The sequence below is a fragment of the Pan paniscus genome, chromosome 6, assembly GCF_029289425.2.
Source record: "Pan paniscus chromosome 6, NHGRI_mPanPan1-v2.0_pri, whole genome shotgun sequence".
Taxonomy (NCBI): domain Eukaryota; kingdom Metazoa; phylum Chordata; class Mammalia; order Primates; family Hominidae; genus Pan; species Pan paniscus.
Window position 1 is genome coordinate 89,250,286 of NC_073255.2, and position 20,269 is coordinate 89,270,554.

At 48.1% G+C, this 20,269-nt stretch overlaps 1 protein-coding gene and 1 long non-coding RNA gene across 2 annotated transcripts; one reads left to right on the forward strand and one right to left on the reverse strand.

The window, feature by feature from the left end:
- The first annotated feature begins 494 nt into the window (after positions 1-494).
- Positions 495-3,677, forward strand: LOC134730698 (uncharacterized). Its single transcript, XR_010112614.1, has 2 exons — positions 495-1,762; positions 3,557-3,677. It is a non-coding gene; the product is annotated as an uncharacterized LOC134730698 (long non-coding RNA).
- A 5,827-nt stretch (positions 3,678-9,504) lies between these two features.
- LOC117977997 (speedy protein E6) lies at positions 9,505-17,298 on the reverse strand. The gene is made up of 7 exons (XM_055115138.3): positions 17,139-17,298; positions 15,970-16,188; positions 14,436-14,666; positions 13,348-13,406; positions 12,042-12,127; positions 9,687-10,005; positions 9,505-9,564 (listed from the first exon to the last, which is right to left on the reverse strand). The coding sequence occupies exons 1-7, from the start codon at positions 17,296-17,298 to the stop codon at positions 9,505-9,507; spliced, it is 1,134 nt and encodes a 377-aa protein (XP_054971113.1).
- Positions 17,299-20,269: the final 2,971 nt, after the last annotated feature.

The following is a 20,269-nucleotide window of genomic DNA, read 5'->3' on the forward strand; positions in this document are numbered from 1 at the left end:
AATCCAATTTGTGAATAAATAAACCTTGAGATCATTTATGGTTTGGCAATTCAACCTGAAAAATGAAATCAAAGCTTTTATCAAAACAAAGCATCTTTAGTGCTCTCTGTCTCACTGTCTTTTAGATGCCAAACCTTAGATTTTATGATGACTCCTCAACCGTTTAGATCTTGGTTATCTCAGAGGGATCATCAGCTTTTTAAGAAAGTTTTGAGAGAAAAGCAAGTGAAGAAAAGCATAGTCAATGCTCAACATCACGGGTCTCTCACTGAACACACCACACCTGGTATTCTGTCACAGCGATGTCACCATTTCTATCTGCCTTGCATCGGTGAAGGTTGGGACTCGACTGGTGTTTGATCACGATGGGAAAATCATCCAGAAAACCCCCTACCCCCACCCCAGAGGGACCACAGTCAGCGTGAAGCAGTTATTTTCTACACTACCTGTGCGCCATAAGGAATTTCAAAGGAATATTAAGAAGGTACAGTAAATTAATCTTGGTTTTCAAGAGTATTGGTTAATGCACATGAGCAAAAGATTTACTAAAGATGTTTATTCTTCAGTTGATTCTCTTGCCATAATCTATTGAGAAATGCTTTATTTGCATTTCTCGTTAAAGACTTAACATTAAAGACTTAACTTTAGGGTGATTTACTTTTTTCTTTTCATCACATAGTGTTTATTAGGACTGGGCAACATAGTGAGACTCTGTTTCTATGAAAAATTAAAAAAAAAATTGACTGGGCATGGTGGCATCCACCTGTAGTTCCAGCTACTTGGGAAGCTGAAGTGGGAGATTCACTTGAGCCCAGAAACTTGAGGCTGCAGTGAGCTATGATTGCGCCACTGTATTTCAGACTGGGAGACAGAGTAAGACTCTGTCTGGAAAAATATATATACATATATATATATTATTTTTATTTTTAATTTTTATCTTTTTTTGAGATGGAGTCTCACTTTGGCGCCCTGGCTGGAGTGCAGTGGCACGATCTCGATTCACTGCAACCTCCACCTCCCGAGTTTAAGCGATTCACCTGCCTCAGCCTTCTGAATAGCTGGGATTACAGGCGCGCACCACCACACCTGGCTCATTTTTGTATTTTTAGCAGAGACGGGGTTTCACCATGTGGTCCAGGCTGGCCAGGCTGGTCTCGAATTCCTGACCTCAGGTGATCCGCCCACCTCGGCCTCTCAAAGTGCTGGGATTATAGGCGTGAGCCACCATGCCTGCCTTATGTACTTATATTTTAATGAGACTATTTCTCTTGGTTTTCTGATAAATGAGTTACTGGAACCCTTATGAATCTGAATGCAAAAGAAACAGCTAAATGTTATGTAATTGTTGTGTTTAAAAACCAGATTATAAAACTATCTGTATTATATGATTACGGTTTTATAAAAACAAAACAACGGCCTAAATGTGTATAGTATAAAGGCTGGAAGAGTCAGCACTTTCATGTTCTCAGCGGTTATCCTTGGATGTGAGATCTCATGCACTTTTTGCTCTCTTCTTTGTGCCTTTCCATTTTGGATGTGTATTTTTTACAATCTAAAAAGTTACTTAAACATATGCAGCTAAAAACTTTTTTTACTCGTAAAGCATTTGGTGCTAATTTTAACTGTTCTTTTTTTAGACAGAGTCTTCTCACTCTGTCGGCCAGGCTGGAGTGCAGTGGTGTGATCTTGGCTCACTGCAACCTCTACCTCCTGGGTTCAAGTGATTCTCCTGCCTCAGTCTCCCAAGTAGCTGGGATTATAGGTATGTGTCACCATGACCAGCTAATTTTTGTATTTTTAGTAGAGATAGGGTTTCACCATGTTGGCCAGGCTGGTCTTGCACCCCTGACCTCAAGTGATCTGCCTGCCTCAGCCTCCCAAAGTGCTGGGATTACAGGCATGAGCCACCACGCGTGGCCTTTTTTTTAAAGCTTTTTTGTAAGTCAGCTAGCAAGAACGCAGGAAGAAATACTCAAATCTCCCTTACCCAGCTGGGGGCTATGTCAGGTTTTATAAGCATAGGGTAATGAGTTGTGATTTGATTGGATCTTGCAATAAAGTAATGCTGGGAGGTGTGATCTGACTGGATCCTGCCATGGGGTGACAGCAAAACTCAATCTGATTGGATCCTGGCTCCTGCCATGGAGTGTCCAGTTCTTAAATCAGTCTCAGCTCTTCAGGCCGAGCTTTTAGTTTCCACTCCGTGGTTGCATGCTTGGTTACCCTGGGCATGCACAGGGTACATGCCCTTCAACCTGTGGGTCCATGGCAATTGAAAAACAACTGACAACCTCATTACATAAAAGTTGAACTGAGCCGGGTGCAGTGACTCACGCCTGTAATCCCAGCACTTTGGGAGGCCAAGGCAGGTGGAGGTCAGGACTTCAAGACCAGCCTGGCCAAAATGGTAAAACCCCGTCTCTACTAAACATATAAATATTAGCCAGGTGTGGTGGTGCACCCTTATAATCCCAGCTATCTGGAGGCTGAGGCAGCAGAATCACTTGAACCTAGGAGGTGGAGGTTGCAGTGAGCTGAGTTCATACCATTGCACTCCAGCCTGGGTGACAAGAGTGAAACTCCGTCAAAAAAAAAAAAAAAAAAAAGTTGAACCAGATTTGGTCTGATGCAGTTACAGATCTACAAACCTCACCCCCACCCTCCTGCCAACACCTTCCACTCCTCATTCTTGAGGGATTAGGGATGGAGATCATGCTTCTGCTTCGACTTCATGCTGAGCAGGGCACTGAGTCCCCTAAAGTGAAAGGAATGAAACTCTTGGGCTTCTGAGTTCAAATGAGTTCTGGGGTCACCCGGAGTAGCTTGAAAGGCTGGTATTGTTGTAATACAAGCTGAAGGTGGAAGTGTTGGAGCCTGGAGGACAAACAGCTCACCATCCATTTAAATAAATAGGACCAAAAAGTAACAGAACAGTGGCCACGTGGGGCCCCAACAGAAGAAGAAACCAGGTGAGGTGCGGTATAGTGGACTCGACTGCCTTCTAAATCTCAGTTGTTGGCCGGGTGCAGTGGCTCACGCCTGTAATTCCAGCAAAAGAAGAGCCGAGGCAGGGTGATCACGAGGTCAGGAGTTCAAGACCAGCCTGGCAAACATGGTGAAGCCCTGTCTCTACTAAAAATACAAAAATTAGCTAGGCATGGTGGCATGTGCTGTAGTCCCAGCTACTCGGGAGGCTGAGGCAGGAGAATCGCTTGAACCCGGGAGGCAGAGGTTGCAGTGAGCCGAGATTGTGCCACTGCACTCCAGCCTAGGTAACAGAGCAGGACTCCATCTCAGTCAATCAATCAATCAATCAATCTCAGTGGTTGAACTACCCTTGAGATGGTTCAGCTCTGTATCCACACCCAAATCTCATGTCAAATTGTAATTCCCAGTGTTGTGGGAGGGACCTGGTGGGAGGTGATTGGCTCATGGGGGCCGACTTCCCCCTTGCCGTTCTCGTGATATTGAGTGAGCGCTTGTGGGATCTGGTTGTTTAAAAGCGTGCAGCCCTCCCACTTCACTCTCTCTGTCTCTCCTGCTCCAACATGGCCAGACGTGCCTGCTTCCCCTTCGCCTTCTGCCGTGATTGTCAGTTTCTTGAGGCCTCCCCAGCCATGCTTCCTGTACAGCCTGCAGAACTGTGAGTCAATTAAACCTCTTTTCTTCATAAATTACCCAGTTTCTCATAGTTCTTTATAGCAGTGTGAAAACAGACTAATGGCCCTTCTGGTTGAAGGAATGCAGCCATTCTGCTTGTTTGACTATGTCCTTTCTATTCATCTGTATTTCCTGGGAGGTGTTTATCCAAGTGCAATAGGAGGTATTGGTGACCGCACAGTCCCCTCAGTGTTCTGCTAGTAAATAGTTGAAGGTTGATCATTGATCTCCTGCGTTTTCAGTCTGGCATGGAAAAGCCCCCGTGCAACTGGTAAAGATATCAGTAAGCACCAGGAGGTATCTAAATCCACCAGGAGCCATAGGCATCACGTCGACGTCCATTTACCAGTCTTCCCTGGCAAGATTCTTCTGAATTGTGCTGCCTTGACCAAAAGAGGTATGGGAGGGGCTGGGCGCAGTGGCTTGTGCCTGTAATCCCAACATTTTGGGAAACCAATTCAGGTGGATCATCAGAGGTCAGGGGTTCAAGACCATCCTGGCCAACATGGTGACATCCCATCTCTACTAAAAATACAATAAGTTAGCTGGGTTTGGTGTTGGGTGCCTGTAATCCCAGCTACTCGAGAGGCTGAGGCAGGATAATCGCTTGAACCTGGGAGGAGGAGGTGGCAGTGAGCTGAGATCGTGCCATTGCACTCCAGCGTGGGCAGCAAGAGTGAAACGTCGTCTCAAAAAATAAAACAAAAGTCCGGGCGTGATGGCTCACACCTGTAATCCCAGCACTTTGGGAGGCCAAGACGGGTGGATCACGAGGTCAGGAGTTCAAGACCAGCCTGGCCTAGATGGTGAAACCCTGTCTCTACTAAAAATACAAATATTAGCTGGGCATGGTGGCATGCACCTGTAATCTCAGCTACTCAGAAGTCTGATGCAGGAGAATTGCTAAAACCCAGGAGGGAGAGGTTACATTGAGCCGAGATTGCACCACTGCACTCTAGCCTGGGCGACAGAGCAAGACTCTGTCTCGAAAGAAAGAAAGAGAAAGGAAATTCCCCAGGGAAGTACCTCGGCTTATTTCATAAACAGGTACTGAAGGAAGCAGAGGCATGTGGAGGACTTCCCCACCTCATGCAGCTATTTGGGCCGTGGCACCTGAAATTTATTATTTCAGAGTCACCCCTTTGATGACCTTGGCAGTGAACTGCAGTCATCTGTTTAGGCCTCTCCATGGCCCACGTCAATGCCGGTATTTCTGTCTGTTGCACATTTGATTTCCTTGTTGTTGGCATTTAGAAGGTCCCCCGTTTCCCAGATCACACCATGGGCATGGACCACAGAGATTGCATCTTGTGAGTCTGTAGAAATGGTCAAGGCCTTGTCCTCTCTTAGGTCCAGAGGTCAGGTTAATGCAGATTTTCCCGGCCATCTGTGCTGAAGTCCCTGTGGGGAGGCTCCTGGCTGGTTTCCTGTAGGTAGACAGCTACACATCCTGCCCTTCACTGGCTTCTTTTCATGAAGCTCCTGCCATCTACAAAACGTGTCTCCCTTCTTGAATCACATCTCTGTTATTGAAACTCTAGAAGTAGACCGGGCATGGTGGCTATGCCTATAATCCCAGCATTTTGGGATTGCAAGGCGGGTGGATCACCTGAGGTCAGGAGTTCAAGATCAGCCTGGCCAACATGGCGAAACCCCATCTCTAATACAAATACAAAAATTAGCCAAGCATGGTGGCCACTGTACTCCAGCCTGGGCGACAGAGCAAGACTCCGTCTCAAAAAAAAAAAAAAAAAAAAAAAAAAAAAAGAGAAAGAAAGTATCATGCTTTTCTGCATTCTGTGAATTGTTTTAGTGAGTTATCGAACTTGAGGGCATGGTGGGAACCTCCACATTTGCAGCCAGTTGGTGAGAAGTACATGTGGTCTGAGGACACCCAAGCCTGCAGGTGTGTCTAAAGCGAGGGCAGCCTAGTGGGGGCTGGTGGCCTTAACCTGTGGCATTTGAGGTAACATCAGGGAGTTGACATCAGAATTGCATCACATAGGCTGGGCGCGGTGGCTCACGCCTGTAATCCTAGCACTTTGGGAGGCCAAGGCAGGCAGATCACGAGGTCAGGAGATCGAGACCATCCTGGCTAACACAGTGAAACCCCATCTCTACTAAAAATACAAAAAATTAGCCAGGCATGGTGGCGGGCACCTGTAGTCCCAGCTACTCGGGAGGCTGAGGCAGGAGAATGGCGTGAACCCAAGAGGCGGAGCTTGAATTGAGCCAAGATCACGCCACCGCACTCCAGCCTGGGTGACAGAGCGAGACTCCATCCCCCTCCCCCCCCCCAAAAAAAGATAAAAAACAGAATTGTGTCACACAGGCCAGATGCAGTGGCTCATGCTTATAATCCCAGCAATTTGAAAGGCAAGGTAACAGGATCGCTTGAGCTTGAGTCTGAGGCCGCAGTGAGTTATGACCACACCACTGCACCTCAGTCTGGGTGACAGCGCAAGACCCCAACTCCAAAAAGAAAAGAGAAAAGTCACAAAGAATTGCATGGCAGAGTGCCTGTCTTTCACAGCTTTAACTGCTGAAGGAACTTTCTTTTTTTTTTTTTTTTGAGAGGGGGTGAGGAGACACAATCTCTGCTAGTGATTCTCCTGCCTCAGCCTCCCAAATAGCTGGGATTATAGGCGTGCACCACCACGCCTGCCTAATTTTTGTATTTTTAGTAGAGACAGGGTTTCTCCATGTTGGCCAGGCTGGTCTCAATCTCCTGCTGGGATCATGGGCGTGAGCCACCACGCCCGGCCACCTTTAGAGTTTTCTTACCACCTGGTTTTCCTCTCTCAATATCTTTCTCTCATTTCCTGCCTTAAAACTCTAGCTTGGCATCTGGGCGCAGTAGCTCATGCCTGTAATCCCAGCACTTTGGGAGGCCGAGGTGGGTGGATCACTTGAAGTCAGGAGTTCGAGACCAGCCTGGCCAACATGGTGAAACCTTGTCTCTACTATTTTTACAAAAGTTAGTCGGACGTACAGACGGGTGCCTGTAGTCCCAGCTACTTGGGAGGCTGAGGCAGGAGAATTTGTTTGAACCCAGAGGTGAAAGTTGCAGGGAGCCGAGGTTGTGCCACTGCACTCCAGCCTGGGAGACAGAGCAAGACTCTGTCTCCAAAACAGACAAACAAACAAACAAAAAACCCTGTAGCTTGGGATCAGCCTTCTCTTCTATTGTTTTTCTTTAAAAAATAAAAATTAAAAATAGATGTAGATGCTATGTTGCTGAGGCTGGCCTCAAACTCCTGGCTTCAGGTGATCCTCCCGCCATGACCTGCAAAACTGCAGGGATTGTAGGTATGAGCACTGCACCCAGCCTTATGGTTTTTTCTACATAAAAAACAGCACAGGATTATCTTCCAGAGCTAATAAATATGTTCAAATAACCACAACCCCATCAAGGAAAAATATCACTGGGCAGCAAATAATCAATCCAGACCAATATGATCACAATTGCTGTGAAGGTGAGAAAAGTTCATTTTTATTATGTTTCCCCAAGAGACGCACTCTATTGTTCTCTTGAAAACACACAGCTCGTGTCCTCCTTTAGAACACACATCCTCTTTAAAGTAACATACAAACATGCCAAAACAAGGTAAAAAATTACATCTGAATTCTCACATTTCAAACATATATGAAATATCAAATAAAAATTTATTTTTACAAGAATTTAGGGGAACTACCACATAGCTATAAATGTAATATATATGTTAACTAAGTATCATAGATAAAAACCATGCTCCCTTCAGCAGCACGTGTAATAATAGATACCAAGATTGAAAGGTAAAAGATTTAGGATGAAAAGAATCCTCTCTTAAAAAGGAAAACAAAATTATATGTATGTGTATACAACAGTTATAACACCCATCACACAGCTTTATAGAAACAGCATCTATTCAAAAATACCAGTATTTCCAAAATATTTAAAATAATATTGAAAGTAATAATATTTAAATAAATAAATATATTTAATAAATATTTCAATAAATAAAATAATATTTAAATAATTCTATATCCATGTTTTTCAAAATAAACCAATAAAATAGATAGTATATATTAGACGTGTTAGTATATATATCTGAGACATGTTAAAAATCACAACTGAATTCTCACAATTCAGTCACAAACCTAAACAGCAAATAAAAATTTCTATCACCAGAATTATGTTTTTTTCTGGTGGGGAACTACCAATAGCTATAAATAGAAGAGATTATTATGGAAGTATCATAGATAAAAAGAGTGCTCACTTCAGGAGCACATATAATAATACAGAAACAAATTTAAAGATAATAAAATATTTAGGATAAAAAGAATTGTCTCTTAAAAATGAAAAGAAAATTATCTTTATGTATATATAACAACTATAACTCTCATCAAAAAACTACAGGAACAGCATGTTTTCAAAAGTACAACAATTTCCAAACTATTTGAAATAAATCTATGAATAATTCAATGGCCAACATTTCCCAAACAAACCAATAAAATGCAGAGTGTGCATGAAGCTATCTGTTACAATCTGTGGCACTGATATTTCACAAAAGAATTCTGTGCCAATCTGAGCCCCTGCATTGTGCCTTCAAATGCTCCTGGACTGTGGCAATCAAGTCCGTAAGAAAGAGGACCTCCAGGTTCCGCCCCAGGGAGGTTGGAATTCAGCAATATAAAAAGGGTGGTGGTACCGCAGGAAAGGGTGGAACTGGAAACACTCCTGGTTTCTTACTTTTCTCCAAGGACTCCTAGAAGGACCCCACCCCCCTCCCCCCACCCCTGCTCCTAGGAGGACAACGTGATGACTGTATTGAGCTCCATCAAGAATGGTCCAGGTTCTTCTAGATGATGTGCACAAATGGTTCCTCTCCTCCTTCCTGGTGTCTGCCATTAGCATTGGAATAAAGTTCCTGCTGAAAATCCACATCTCCCCTGGGTCCGGTGTTCTGGAAGTGAGAGAGACAATGTCACACTTCAAGGAGGCAGCTCTCTAGACAGGAAGGTTATTCACGTCCCATGTCAAGTCTAGAGTTCAGAGCAATTGAGAAATGCAATTTTATCTGCTGCCTTTCATTCTATACCCTGCTTCTGAACCATCGTGTTCAACTGTGAAACTCACACTTTGGTGACCACGACTCCAAAACTCACTTAATACACCCAAGGTCAGCCCCAGTGATCTGCTTCATAGCAAGGACTTTGGGTGGGTCTTCCCAGGGAGTAGGGCACCCTCAGAGAATGTGGCTTTGGACTTCATCACAGCTGGGGCCTTTTGTGTCACTTAAGATCCAGACTTGTAACCATGCTAGATGTGTTTGTAATGTGACAACATCACGAACCACGAGTCCAGAAGCCTAATCCTTAATCCTACCTCCTCATGATGAAGTCTCATGCTCTGTGCTCAATGTGGTTAGCTGCACAAGAGGTAAACCAAAGCTTCACTGAACCCTCGACCCAAATCGGTAACTCAAGTGCGTCAATCATAATGAACCTCCCCAAACTCAGTATTTATGATTATTTTTGAGGCAGGGTCTCACTCTGTCGCCCAGACTGGAGTGCAGTGGCAGGATCAGGGCTCCGTGCGGCCCCGACCTTCCAGGCTCCAGCGATCCTCCCGCCTCAGCCTCCTGAGTAGTTGGGAGTAGAGATGCGTCCCACATCGCCTGGCTAATTTTTGTATTTTTGTGGAGAGGGGATCTCGCCACGTTGCCCAGGCTTGAAGCCGGATCAAGCAATTGAGTTCTTCGGATGTCCGAAATAGACCCCAATATTCTGCCTTTACCCCGGAGGATGCAGATGTACCTTCTCTCAGGCCGATGACCTCAGGCCTCCACGGTCCCTGGAGCTCTAGGAAAGGCGAGCGCGATCTCGCGCCCACACCCAGTGCTCTGGGTCATAAGCCTGGATCTGGAAAAACAAACGCCCTTTGAGAAGACGGGGACTCGCCAGGTTACCCCTCTCTCCCCTCATCCAGCCTCCAGCCCACCCAATTCCTCCCCACCTCCTCCACCTCCCCAGGCCCCACTCACCTCCTCCAACTCCTCCGGGGAAACCCAAGCCCTGCCACTCATGGAACAGAAGAAGTGGAACCGACGTTTCTGGAACAGGACTATCTGAGAGCGGTTCTTCCTGGCCCTCGGGTTCATGCAACGGCGTAACTGGAACCGATGCTTACGGAGCAAGGGTATGCGAGAGCGGTTCTTCCTGGCCCTCGGGTTCATGGAACGGCCTAACTGGAACCAACGCTTACGGAGCAAGGGTATGCGAGAGCGGTTCTTCCCATACAGGAAGTGGAAGATGTTTTCTTTGGAGTCCTCGTCGTCCTCCTCCATGTCATTGGCCAGGTAGCTGAGGACAGAAATCAGGTTGCTGCTCAGGGGCACCACCAGGAGAGGCCTCCGGCTGAGGTCAGCTTCCCAGAGAGGAAGGTAAGGGACCGTCCCTAGCTCAGGACTGGCACCCACCCTGCAGAGAGCCATGCCTTCCTCAGGAGGGCTGTGCTGGACAGAGACCTGATCAAGGGCTTCTTCCACTCCTTCAGGATGGAGACAAAAACCCAACTGGTGGCCGAGAGTGGTGGCTTACGCCTGGAATCCCAGCACATTGGGAGGCCAAAGCAGGAGGATCACTTGAGGCCAGGAGTTTGAGACAGGCCTGGGCAACATAGCAAGACCCTCGTCTCTATTAAAAATAGAAGAAATATGCCAGACGCGGTGGCTCATGCCTGTAATCCCAGCACTTTAGAAGGCTGAAGCAGGTGGATCGCTTGTGACCAGGAGTTGGAGACCAGCCTGGTCAACACGGAGAAACCCCATCTCTACTAAAAATACAAAAATCAGCCTGGTGCGGTGGCACACCCGTTAGGCCTAGCTACTCAGGAGGCTGAAGCATAAGAATTGTGTGAACCCAGGAGGCGGAGGTTGCAGTGAGTTGAGATTGGGCCACTCCATTCCAGCCTGAGAGGCAGAGCAAGACTCTGTCTCAATAAACAGACAAACAAACAAACTGTCCAGGTGTGGTGGCACAGCCCTGTAGTCGGAGCTAATAAAGAAGCTGAGGTGGGAGGATCGCTTGAGCCCAGGATATGGAGGCTGCGGTGAGCTATGATCTCACCACTGCACTCCAGCTTGGGGGACAGGGCAAGTCTGTCTCAAAAAAATAAAAGCAATTGAATACATTGATATTTTGCCAGGACCCTGCCTTCTACAGGCATCTAGTCTAATGGGACTGGGAGTAATCAAGGCAGATGACCTAATCCCAGTGTCCAGGATGTAACTAGAGAGCTACGGGCATGCAGAAGTTGGAAGATGAGGGAAGGCATCACAGAGGCTGTGGGGTGAACTGACTTCAAGGAATGGGTCCTTCCCTTCAGAGCCACATGTGTGCGGGACACCCAGACAGAAAACACAAATGCAAAGTCAAGTGGAGGGCATTTGGAAGGAGCAGTGAAGCCGAGCCAGGAAATACCAAGATGGCGAGCCAGTGTGGTTGTAGAGATTGTAGAGAGGGTAGAATTGGCACTGTGGACCCTGGCCTCGATAGAGAAAGGCATCAGCTAAGGAAGTTGTTCAGGTGGGCAGTGAGGTTGTGGTGCTTTGGAAAGATGTTCAGGCTGCACTAGGAAGCCCCCTGGCTTGGGGAGAGACTCCAGGAGACCCCAGCAGGGAGCATTTGACAGTGGATTCGAGTGATGCGAGGGGGACCTGAACTGTGGCCTCTGTCATGGGAACCCAGAGGAGGTCGATGGCGTTTGTGGTTGATGTGGGAAGGAGAGAGAGAGAAGAACCAGAAACGTCTGCTTGCTGGAGGAAGTGGCATGTCCGCTCCTCCACTCCTTTTCTTTTCCCCTTAGGAGCGGTTTATGGTTCCTTTTGTTTTATTCTTTTATTTGTACACTGGCATTGGAGTTTGTTTTTTTGGCTTTTTTTTTTTTTGAGAAAAAGTCTCACTCTGTCACCCAGGCTGGAGTGCGGTGGTTCGACCTTAGCTTACTGCAACCTCCACCTCCTGGGTTCAAAGGGTTCTCTTGCCTCAGCCTCCTGAGTAGCTGGGATTACAGATGCACTCCACCACGCCCAGCTAATTTTTCTATTTTTAGTAGAGACAGGGTTTGGCCATGTTGGCCAGGCTGGTCTCGAACTGCTGACCTCAGGTGATCCGCCTGCCTCGGCCTCCCAAAGCGCTGGGATTACAGGCATATGCCACTGTGCCCAGCCTGAGTTTCTGTTTAGAAACAACAGTCTATGATAGTATAATCCTCTCTTTTTTGTACACAGAGTAAAGAGGACAAATAGGTGAAAGAATAAATGAAAGGCTGAAATCCCACTTCCCCCGCTGTCCCAGGGCATTGGATATTGACGGATAGGAGGCAGCAAACCACTCACAGAGCCAGGAAGAAATGAATGCGTTGGTATAGCCAGGAGGGGAAGCCGGCCCGGCTGAAATACGCTATGACCATAGCCAGGAGATACTGATGGAGAGAAAGGAACACAGAGAGGGAGAGGTCACATCTTGGAAGAGGAAGATTGTGGAGAGGGGGAATGAGGGTCTGGGGAGGGGCTGCCCATCAGAGAAGGGACCTCAGTGTTGGGGTGACTGTACTCATTTGGAAATTGCGGGATGGAGGGGTATTCGAAGGTCGGATGCAAACCCAAGAAGCCAGAGGAAGGGTTTTGGGTGATGCTCCCAGGATGGTGGGCTCCGATGGTATCTTTGGAGGGGGTGTGTCTAGGTCGGCTGGTGTCAGGAGGGTCATTTGTGTGCCAGGCAGAGAACTGTCCCAAAGAGCTGAGAGTAGAGGGGCCAGGAGCTTCAGGGCTGTGGCCAGACTGTGGCCCAGAGCTCAGATCCCAAAGGACCCATAGGAGAGGCAGGGGCCACTCATTCACTCTGCAAGAGACCAGCAGAATCCTGAGGGAGATGCTGACAAATCATAAAAAGACCAAGAATAGCCGGGAGTGGCGGCTCAAGCCTGTGATCCCAGTACTTTGAGAGGTGGAGACAGGAGGATCATGTGAGCCCAACAGTTCAAGAACAACCTGGGCAACATAGTGAGACCCTGTTTCTACAAACATTTCAAAAATTAGTTGAGCATGGTGGCATGTGCCTACTCCGAGCTCCTCAGGAGGCTGAGGAAAGAAGATTGCTTGAGCCCAGGAATTAGAGGCTGCAATGAGCTATGATCATGCCACTGCACTCCATCCTGGGGAGCAGAGCTAGACTCTGTCTCACAAAAAAAAAATTTGTGGGTGCCAAGACTCAAGACCATGGGAGCTGGTCGGGCACAGTGGCTGACGTCTATAATCTCAGCACTTTGGGAGGCCAAGGCGGGTGGATCGCCTGAGGTCAGGTGTTCAGGACCAACCTGGCCAACATGGCAAAACCCCGTTTCTACTAAAAACACAAAAATTAGCCAGGCGTGGTGGTTCATGTCTGTAATCCCAGCTGCTTGGAGGCTGAGGCAGGAGAATCGCTTGAACCCGGGAGGCATCGGCTGCAGTGAGTCAAGATCGAGACACTGCCCTCCAGCCTGGGCAACAGAGCAAGACTCTGTCTCACACTAAAAAAAAAAAAAAAAGACTGTAGGAGCATCTGGTGGGAGGTGGTGGAGGGAGAACTGTGGGTTTGGAAGCTGCGCCGTCCCCCAGCCATGCGTTGGAACAGGAACAGTTACATGGAGAACAACCTTACCTTGTCCGACACCCTCAGATCTTTGTCCCAGGCCAGGAATCTTTTAATGACAGGATCCTCTGTGATTAGAGAGCAGATGTCAGTGTGAGAAGCAGGACAGGGTTTCCGTGGGAGCAGCAGGGCAGCGAGGAGAAGTGTGCCTCCCGGGGGAAAGTCTCAGGATTGTGGCCGCGGGTGAGGTGGATGGGAGAGGGGAGAATGACTTTCACTGGGCAAGGGAGAGAGGCTCCTGCTCTGAGACTCCCCTGAGAAGAGGCCGAAGGAGGCCCTGGGTGTGAGAATCTACAGGATGTAGAGCTGGGAATCAGCCAGGACCCCCTCCAGCAGACACGGAGGGACCACTGCAGAGTCATAGAGGAATTCCCATCATTTCCTCATGAGACAGTCACATCAGGGTGTGACCATGGCCTTGGTATCCCCCACTATGGATGGAGACACTTAGGTTTAGAAAAGTCAGTAAGAGACATTAAATTTCAGAGGGCACAGCTGAAACCGCTTTCTTTGTTTATTGATTTTGTTTTTCTTGGATTTTTATTTTTATTTATTAATTAATTTATTTTGAGACAGAGTCTTGCTCTGTGGGCCAGGCTGGAATGCAGTGGCCTGATCTTGGCTCGCTGCAACCTCTGCCTCCCGGGTTTAAGCGATTCTCCTGTCTCAGCCTCCCGAGTAGCTGGGATTACATGCATGAGCTACTGTGCTCAGCCTTGGTTTTTCTTTTGAGACAGGGTTTTGCTCTGTCACCCAGGCTGGAGTGCAGTGGTGTAGTCATAGCTCACTGCAGCCTCAAAGTCCTGAGTTCAAGCAATCATCTTGCCTCAGCCTCCCAACGTGCTGGGATCTCAGGCGGGAGCCACCGCGCCTGGCCCGAAACCAAGCTTTCTTATCGCAAGCGCTGACCTTTATCAAGTTGACCTAATCCTTTATCATCTCCTAAGTGTCCCTCATGAGTGATCACTTCACATTCCTCCCACATGGAGAGCTCACCCACTGGGGCATATTTTTCCCATTGGAAAAGTGTGGTTATTGGAAGTTTCCTGTTTTTGGAAAGAACAGGATTGTAGGTGCTCTCTGGGGTGTCTTCCTACCAAGCAGCCTGTTGAAGGCCTCGTGGTGCTCAGGGAGCATGAGCGACACTCGCCGTCGCTTCAGCTTCATCTTGAGGCCACACAGCATCTCCGCCACCCAGATCTCCTCAGGCTCAGGGGCGAGCACCTTCCGTGGCTCCTCCTCCAACGACTCCTCAGATTCGTCCCACCACTCCATCTTCCTTTTCCAGCAAAAGGACCTATGCGGGGGGCTGGGATCTACCCCAGGGGCTGAGTAAAGAAACCAGGCCACGGTGTAATGCTTCTGCAGTTGATCACACTGGAGCCCGACCCAAAACCCCAAACCACTCTCCATCCTCCCCAGCCTCGCAGACTGCTGGCTTCTCCAAGCCATCTTTCCTTCTGTCTGTCTCCTCTGCTGAGCTCCATGTGCCGCTCCTTCTCCTCCCCATTCTCCCGTTTCTCTGTCCTCAGAACACTTCCTCATATCCTTCCCTGGTCCCTGGCTGAGTCCCTTGTTTTTTTTTTTTTTTTTTTTGTTGTTGTTGTTGTTGTTGAGAAACAGTCTTGCTTTGTGGCCTAGGCTGGAGTGTGTTGGTGCGATCTTGGCTCACTGCAACCTCCGCCTCCTGGGTTCCAGTGATTCTCCTGCCTAAGCCTCCCAAGTAGCTGGGATTACAGGTGCCCACCAGAACGCCCAGCTCATTTTTGTGCTTCTAGAAGAGACAGGGTTTCACCATGTTGGCCAGGCTGGTCTCCAACTCCTGGCCTCAAGTGATCTGCCTGCCTGGCCTCCCAAAGTGCTGGGATTACAGGTGTGAGCCACTGCACCCTGCCTCAGTACCTCCATTCTTCCCACACACCCTCCTCATGTGCTCCTTCCTGACTTCTGGGCCCTTCCTTCTTTTTTTTTTGAGACAGCGTCTTACTCTCTCACCCAGAATGGAATGCAGTGGCGCTATCTTGGCTCAAAGCAACCTCTTCCACCTGGGTTCAAGCGATTATCCTGTCTCAGCCTCCTGAGTAGCTGGGATAACAGGCATGCCTGGCTAATTTTTGTATTGTTAGTATAAATGAGGTTTCGCTGTATTGGTCTGGTTGGTCTCGAACAACTGACCTCAAGTGATCCACCCATCTCAGCCTCCCAAAGTAATGGGATTACAGGCATGAGCTACCACACCCGGCCTTCATTTTTCTTTTGACACAGGGTTTTGCTCTGTCACCCAGGCTGGAGTGCAGTGGTGCAGTCATACATAGTTCACTGCAGCCTCAAAGTCCTGAGTTCAAGCAATCCTCTTGCCTCAGCCTCCCAACGTGCTAGGATCTCAGGCGTGAGCCACTGCACCTGGCCCGAAACCAAGCTTTCTCATCCCAAGCGCCAAACTTTATCAAGTCTAGCCTAGTCCTCTATCGTCTCCTAAGTGTCCCTCATGAGTGATCACTTCTGAGTCCTCCTGCGTGGAGAGCTCACCCACTGGGGGCGTATCTTTCCCATTGGAAAAGTGTGGTTATTGGAAGTTTCCTCTTTTTAGAAAGAACAGGATTGGAGGTGCTCTCTGGGGTGTCCTCCTACCAAGCTGACTGTTGAAGTCCTTGTGGTGCTCAGGGAGGAAGGATGACACTTGCTGTTGCTTCAGCTTCATCGTGAGCCCACACATCGTCTCCACTACCCAGGTCTCCTCAGGCTCAGGGGCGAGCTCCTTCTCCGGCTGCTCCGCAGATTCATCTGACCACTCCCTCTTCCTTTTCCAGCCAAGGGACCTACATGGGGGGCTGGGATCTACCCCAGGGGCTGAGTAAAGAAACCAGGCCACTGTGTAATGCTTCTGCATCTGATCACCTTAGACCCCGACCCCAAACCCCAAACCAGTCTCCATCCTCCCCAGACTCGCAGACTGCTGGCTTCTCTAAGCCATCTTTCTGATTTTCTCCTCTGCTCAACCCCATGTGCCGCTCCTTCCCCTCCCCATTCTTCTCTCTCTCTGTCCTCCGAACACTGCTTCATGTCCTTCCCTGGTCCCTGGCTCTCTGAGTCCCTCCTTTTTTGTTTTGTTTTGTTTTGACACAGAATCTTGCTTTGTCACCCAGGCTGGAGTGTAGTGGTGCAATCTCAGCTCACTGCAACATCCATCTCCTGGATTCCATTTATTCTTCTGCCTCAGCCTCTCAGGTAGCTGGGATTACAGGTGCCTGCCATAATGCCCAGCTCAATTTTGTACTTTTAGTAGAGACAGGGTTTCACCATGTTGGCCAGGCTGGTCTCAAACTCCTGGCCTCAAGTGATCCGCCTGCCTTGGCCTCCCAAAGTTCTGGGATTACAGGTGTGAGCCACCGCACCCAGCCTGAATTTCTCCATTCTTCCCACACAGCCTCCTCAGGTTCTCCTTCCTGACCGCTGACCCTTCTTTTCTTTTCTTTTCTTTTTTTTTTTCTGGAGTGCAGTAGTGTGATCTCAGCTCACTGCAACCTCTTCCTCCCAGTCTCAAGTGATTCTCCTGTCTCAGCCTCCTGAGTAGCTGGGATTACAGGTGTGCACCACTACCACTTGGCTAATTTTTATACTTTTAGTAGAGATGAGGTTTCACCATATTGGCCAGGCTGGCCTTCAACTCCTGACCTCAGGTGATCCACCCGCCTCGGCCTCCCAAAGTGCTGGGGTTACAGGCGTGAGCCACCGCACCCGGCCCCCTTCCTTCGTCTTAGTCAATCCTATCCCACCTCTTCTTCCACCAGTCCCCTCACCTGATGGTCCCAACGCTTCATCATCCACCACCTCCTGGAGGGGGTACCCCGAGGTGCTCCGCTGGGGACTCTGCTCATTCTGGGGGTGCGGTTGACGGCTGGTCATGATCTTTGCCGTAATCTGTCCCCTCTTACGGAACCTAGTCTCCGTTCTGTCCATGGCCTTCTTCTGGACACTGCTCGGATCCAGAAGAGTATGTTATCAATTCTCAAGCCTAGGAGAAGTCAGGAGTGGAGAACAGCTCTGAGAAGATACTGTTGTCCAACTGATCTCCAGGCACCACGGAGTCCGGTCCCTCCAATCAGGAAGGTCGGAATCTCTGATGTCATGGCTCATGCCAACCTGGCAACCAGTTTGTAAAAAAACACTTGTAACTGCCATTCTGATCTCTTGTCCTGGAGATCCTGGGTGAATGGTATCTCCTGCCACTGTCCCAACCTCAGACCATTGTCCAAAAGCATCTTCAGGGACTCCACATCCCTCTGTTCCCTGTCCCAGCAGAGGCTTTGTCCTCTCCACTCAAAGCCTGATGCATGTTGGGGTCTCTTCGTCTCTGTACATGCCCATTTCAGAGTCCAGTCTGGTGGGAGAGGGAACAGAGTGGGAAAGAAAACTAGGGTAAGCAGAAACGATGAAACCTTATAAGAGTGAGATTATCATGTACAAGAGTGAGATTATCATGTACAAGAGATCCCAGGAATACTGACTTGATGAAAAAGTCACATGAGAGCACTCAGTTTGGCAGAGCTTTTCTGCCGAATGTTTACTCACATTCACTGTCCGAGATTCTGTACTGGGGGTACACACGTCCTCTGCCCTAAGGCAATTTTGAGTCCAAGAGACATTTTGAGGCCTAAAAATCATAGGAAACTGCCCCTGAGCTCACACATATTTCCAATGGTGTCCCCAATTTCAGGGAATCCATGGATTACCTAAGCCAGACCCTCCAGTTCGGCTAAGAAACTCTATATATCAAGTTTTGTATCATATGTATTGCTCTGAACTCAGAAATTTCCCTTCCATTTATGGATTCTATGAATAAAATATCACATGTACAAAAAGACTAAGTCAAAAATTTCAGCTGTGCACAGTGGCTCATGCTTGTAATCGCAGCACTTTGGGTGGCCAAGGGAGGAAGATTGCCTGAGGCCAGCAGTTCAAGACCAGTATAGGCAACATAGCAAGAGCCCATCTCTAAAAAAACCAAACCAAACCAAATTACCCAGGTGTGGTGGCTGGCACCTGTGTTCCAACTACTTGGGAGACTCATGTGACAGGAAGATCACTTGAGCCCAGGAGTTAGAAGCTGCAGTGAGCCATGATCTTGCCCCTGCACTCCAGTCTGGGCAACACAGCAAGATATTGTGTCAAAAAAATTTTTTTAAATAAAAAATAAAAGAGTTACATGACATTCAGAGACCATCCAAAAAACCTGTGGGTTCCCGGCTGGGCTCAGTGGCTCATGCCTGTAATCCCAGCACTTTGGGAGGCCAAAGTGGGTGGATCACTTGAGGTCAGGAGTTTGAGACCAGCCTGGACAACATGGTGAAACCCCATCTCTACTAAAAATACAAAAAATTAGCCAGGCATGGTGGTGGATGCCTGTAATCGCAGCTACTCAGGAGAGGGCGCTGGAGAATCACTTGAACTCATGGTGCGCAGGTTGCAGGGAGCCAAGATCGCACCATTGTGCTCCAGCCTGGGCAACAAGAGCAAAACTCCATCTCAAAAAAAATAACCCGCGAGTGAGTTCCCACACGTTTTCCTAATGGGCTGCTGCTTTCTTAGGAGTCTCTCCCTCATAGAAAAGGCACAAACTGAAAGAGGAAGCAGATCCCATTGCTGTGGAAGTCCCATTGTTAGGAAGCTCTGCTTTTCTGGAGTTCAAATTCGCATTCATGACGCTTTAAACCATCAGAGCTGGGTGGGTCCTCCTACAACAAAATAGTTTGCTCTCTCTCTCCTAGTTAACAGGCTTTCAAATATTAGAAGATCAATGTTCTGACCCCATTAAAATTTCTCTTTTGTGGAATGAAAAGCTCTGATTTAACCCATCTTCAAGCCTGGTTTGCATATTCCTCTCTCTTCCGGCCACCTTGTCTAGACACACTACACTGAGGCTGTGCCCATCGTAAATGATGTTGATATGTTGTCAAAAAATTGGCAAACCAGGCGCGGTGGCTCATGCCTGTAATCCTACCACTTTAAGAAGGAGAGGCAGACAGATCACCAGAGGTCAGAAGTTCGAGACCAGCCTGTCCAACATGTTTAAATTCGTCTCTACTAAAAATACAGAGAAAATGAGCTGGGTGTGGGGGTGCACATCTATAATCCCAGCTACTTGGGAGGCTGAGGCAGGAGAATTGCTTGAACCTGGAAGGCAGAGGTTGCAGTGAGCCGAGATTGCATCACTGCACTCCAGCCTGGGTGACAGAGCGAGACACCATCGCAAAAAAAAAAAAAAAAAAAAAAAAAGGCTAAACAGCCCAGGTTTGGTCTGATATGTTCAGAAAAAAGCAAAACAGTCACCTCTCACCTTTTCTTTTCCCGCAGTGATGCAGTTGAATACAACAATGGCTGTAGGTATGCTGCAGAAATATCATTCAAGTGAAACAGAAGGGCTTTCCTAGCCAGACACAGTGGTCACTCCTGCAATCCCAACACTTTGGTTGGCTAAGGTGGGAGGATTTCTTGCGGCCAGTAGTTCGAGGCTGCAGTGAGCTGTGATCCACCACTGCATTCCAGGCTGGGCATCAGAGTGAGGCCTCTCTCTAAAAAAAAAACCTTCACTCCCCAAAAAAAGGGATTTTCAAATACCAGCCTTTCAGCATGAGGATCACATGGAGGAACATTAAGACACAGATGCTGGGACCCAGCCCTATTGATTGTAATTCAAAAACTGAGGTGGGGCCTGATTTAGCTCCATCATTGGAATCCATTCCGATTTGAAACTCTCTGGGTTGGACAGTTCAAGAGAGATCCTAAAGAAAGCAAAATCACTATGGACTGAAATGAGCAGACAAGGTTTTCTGAGCATGGTGAAATATGATCTGGGCCTCACTTGGGAGGGCTGTGGCCAGGCCTTGAGTCCTTGGCTCAGTGGGACCTTCTGAAACAGCCTCCAAGCTGT

Coding starts and splice junctions, on each gene's coding strand:
- LOC117977997 (XM_055115138.3), bottom strand. CDS start 17,298: ATGGACAGAACGGAGACTAGGTTCCGTAAGAGGGGACAGATTACGGCA. Junction 16,189..17,138: donor TGAAGCGTTGGGACCATCAG/GTGAGGGGACTG, acceptor TTCTTTACTCAG/CCCCTGGGGTAGATCCCAGC. Junction 10,006..12,041: donor ATTCATTTCTTCCTGGCTCT/GTGAGTGGTTTG, acceptor TTCTGTCCTCAG/CTACCTGGCCAATGACATGG.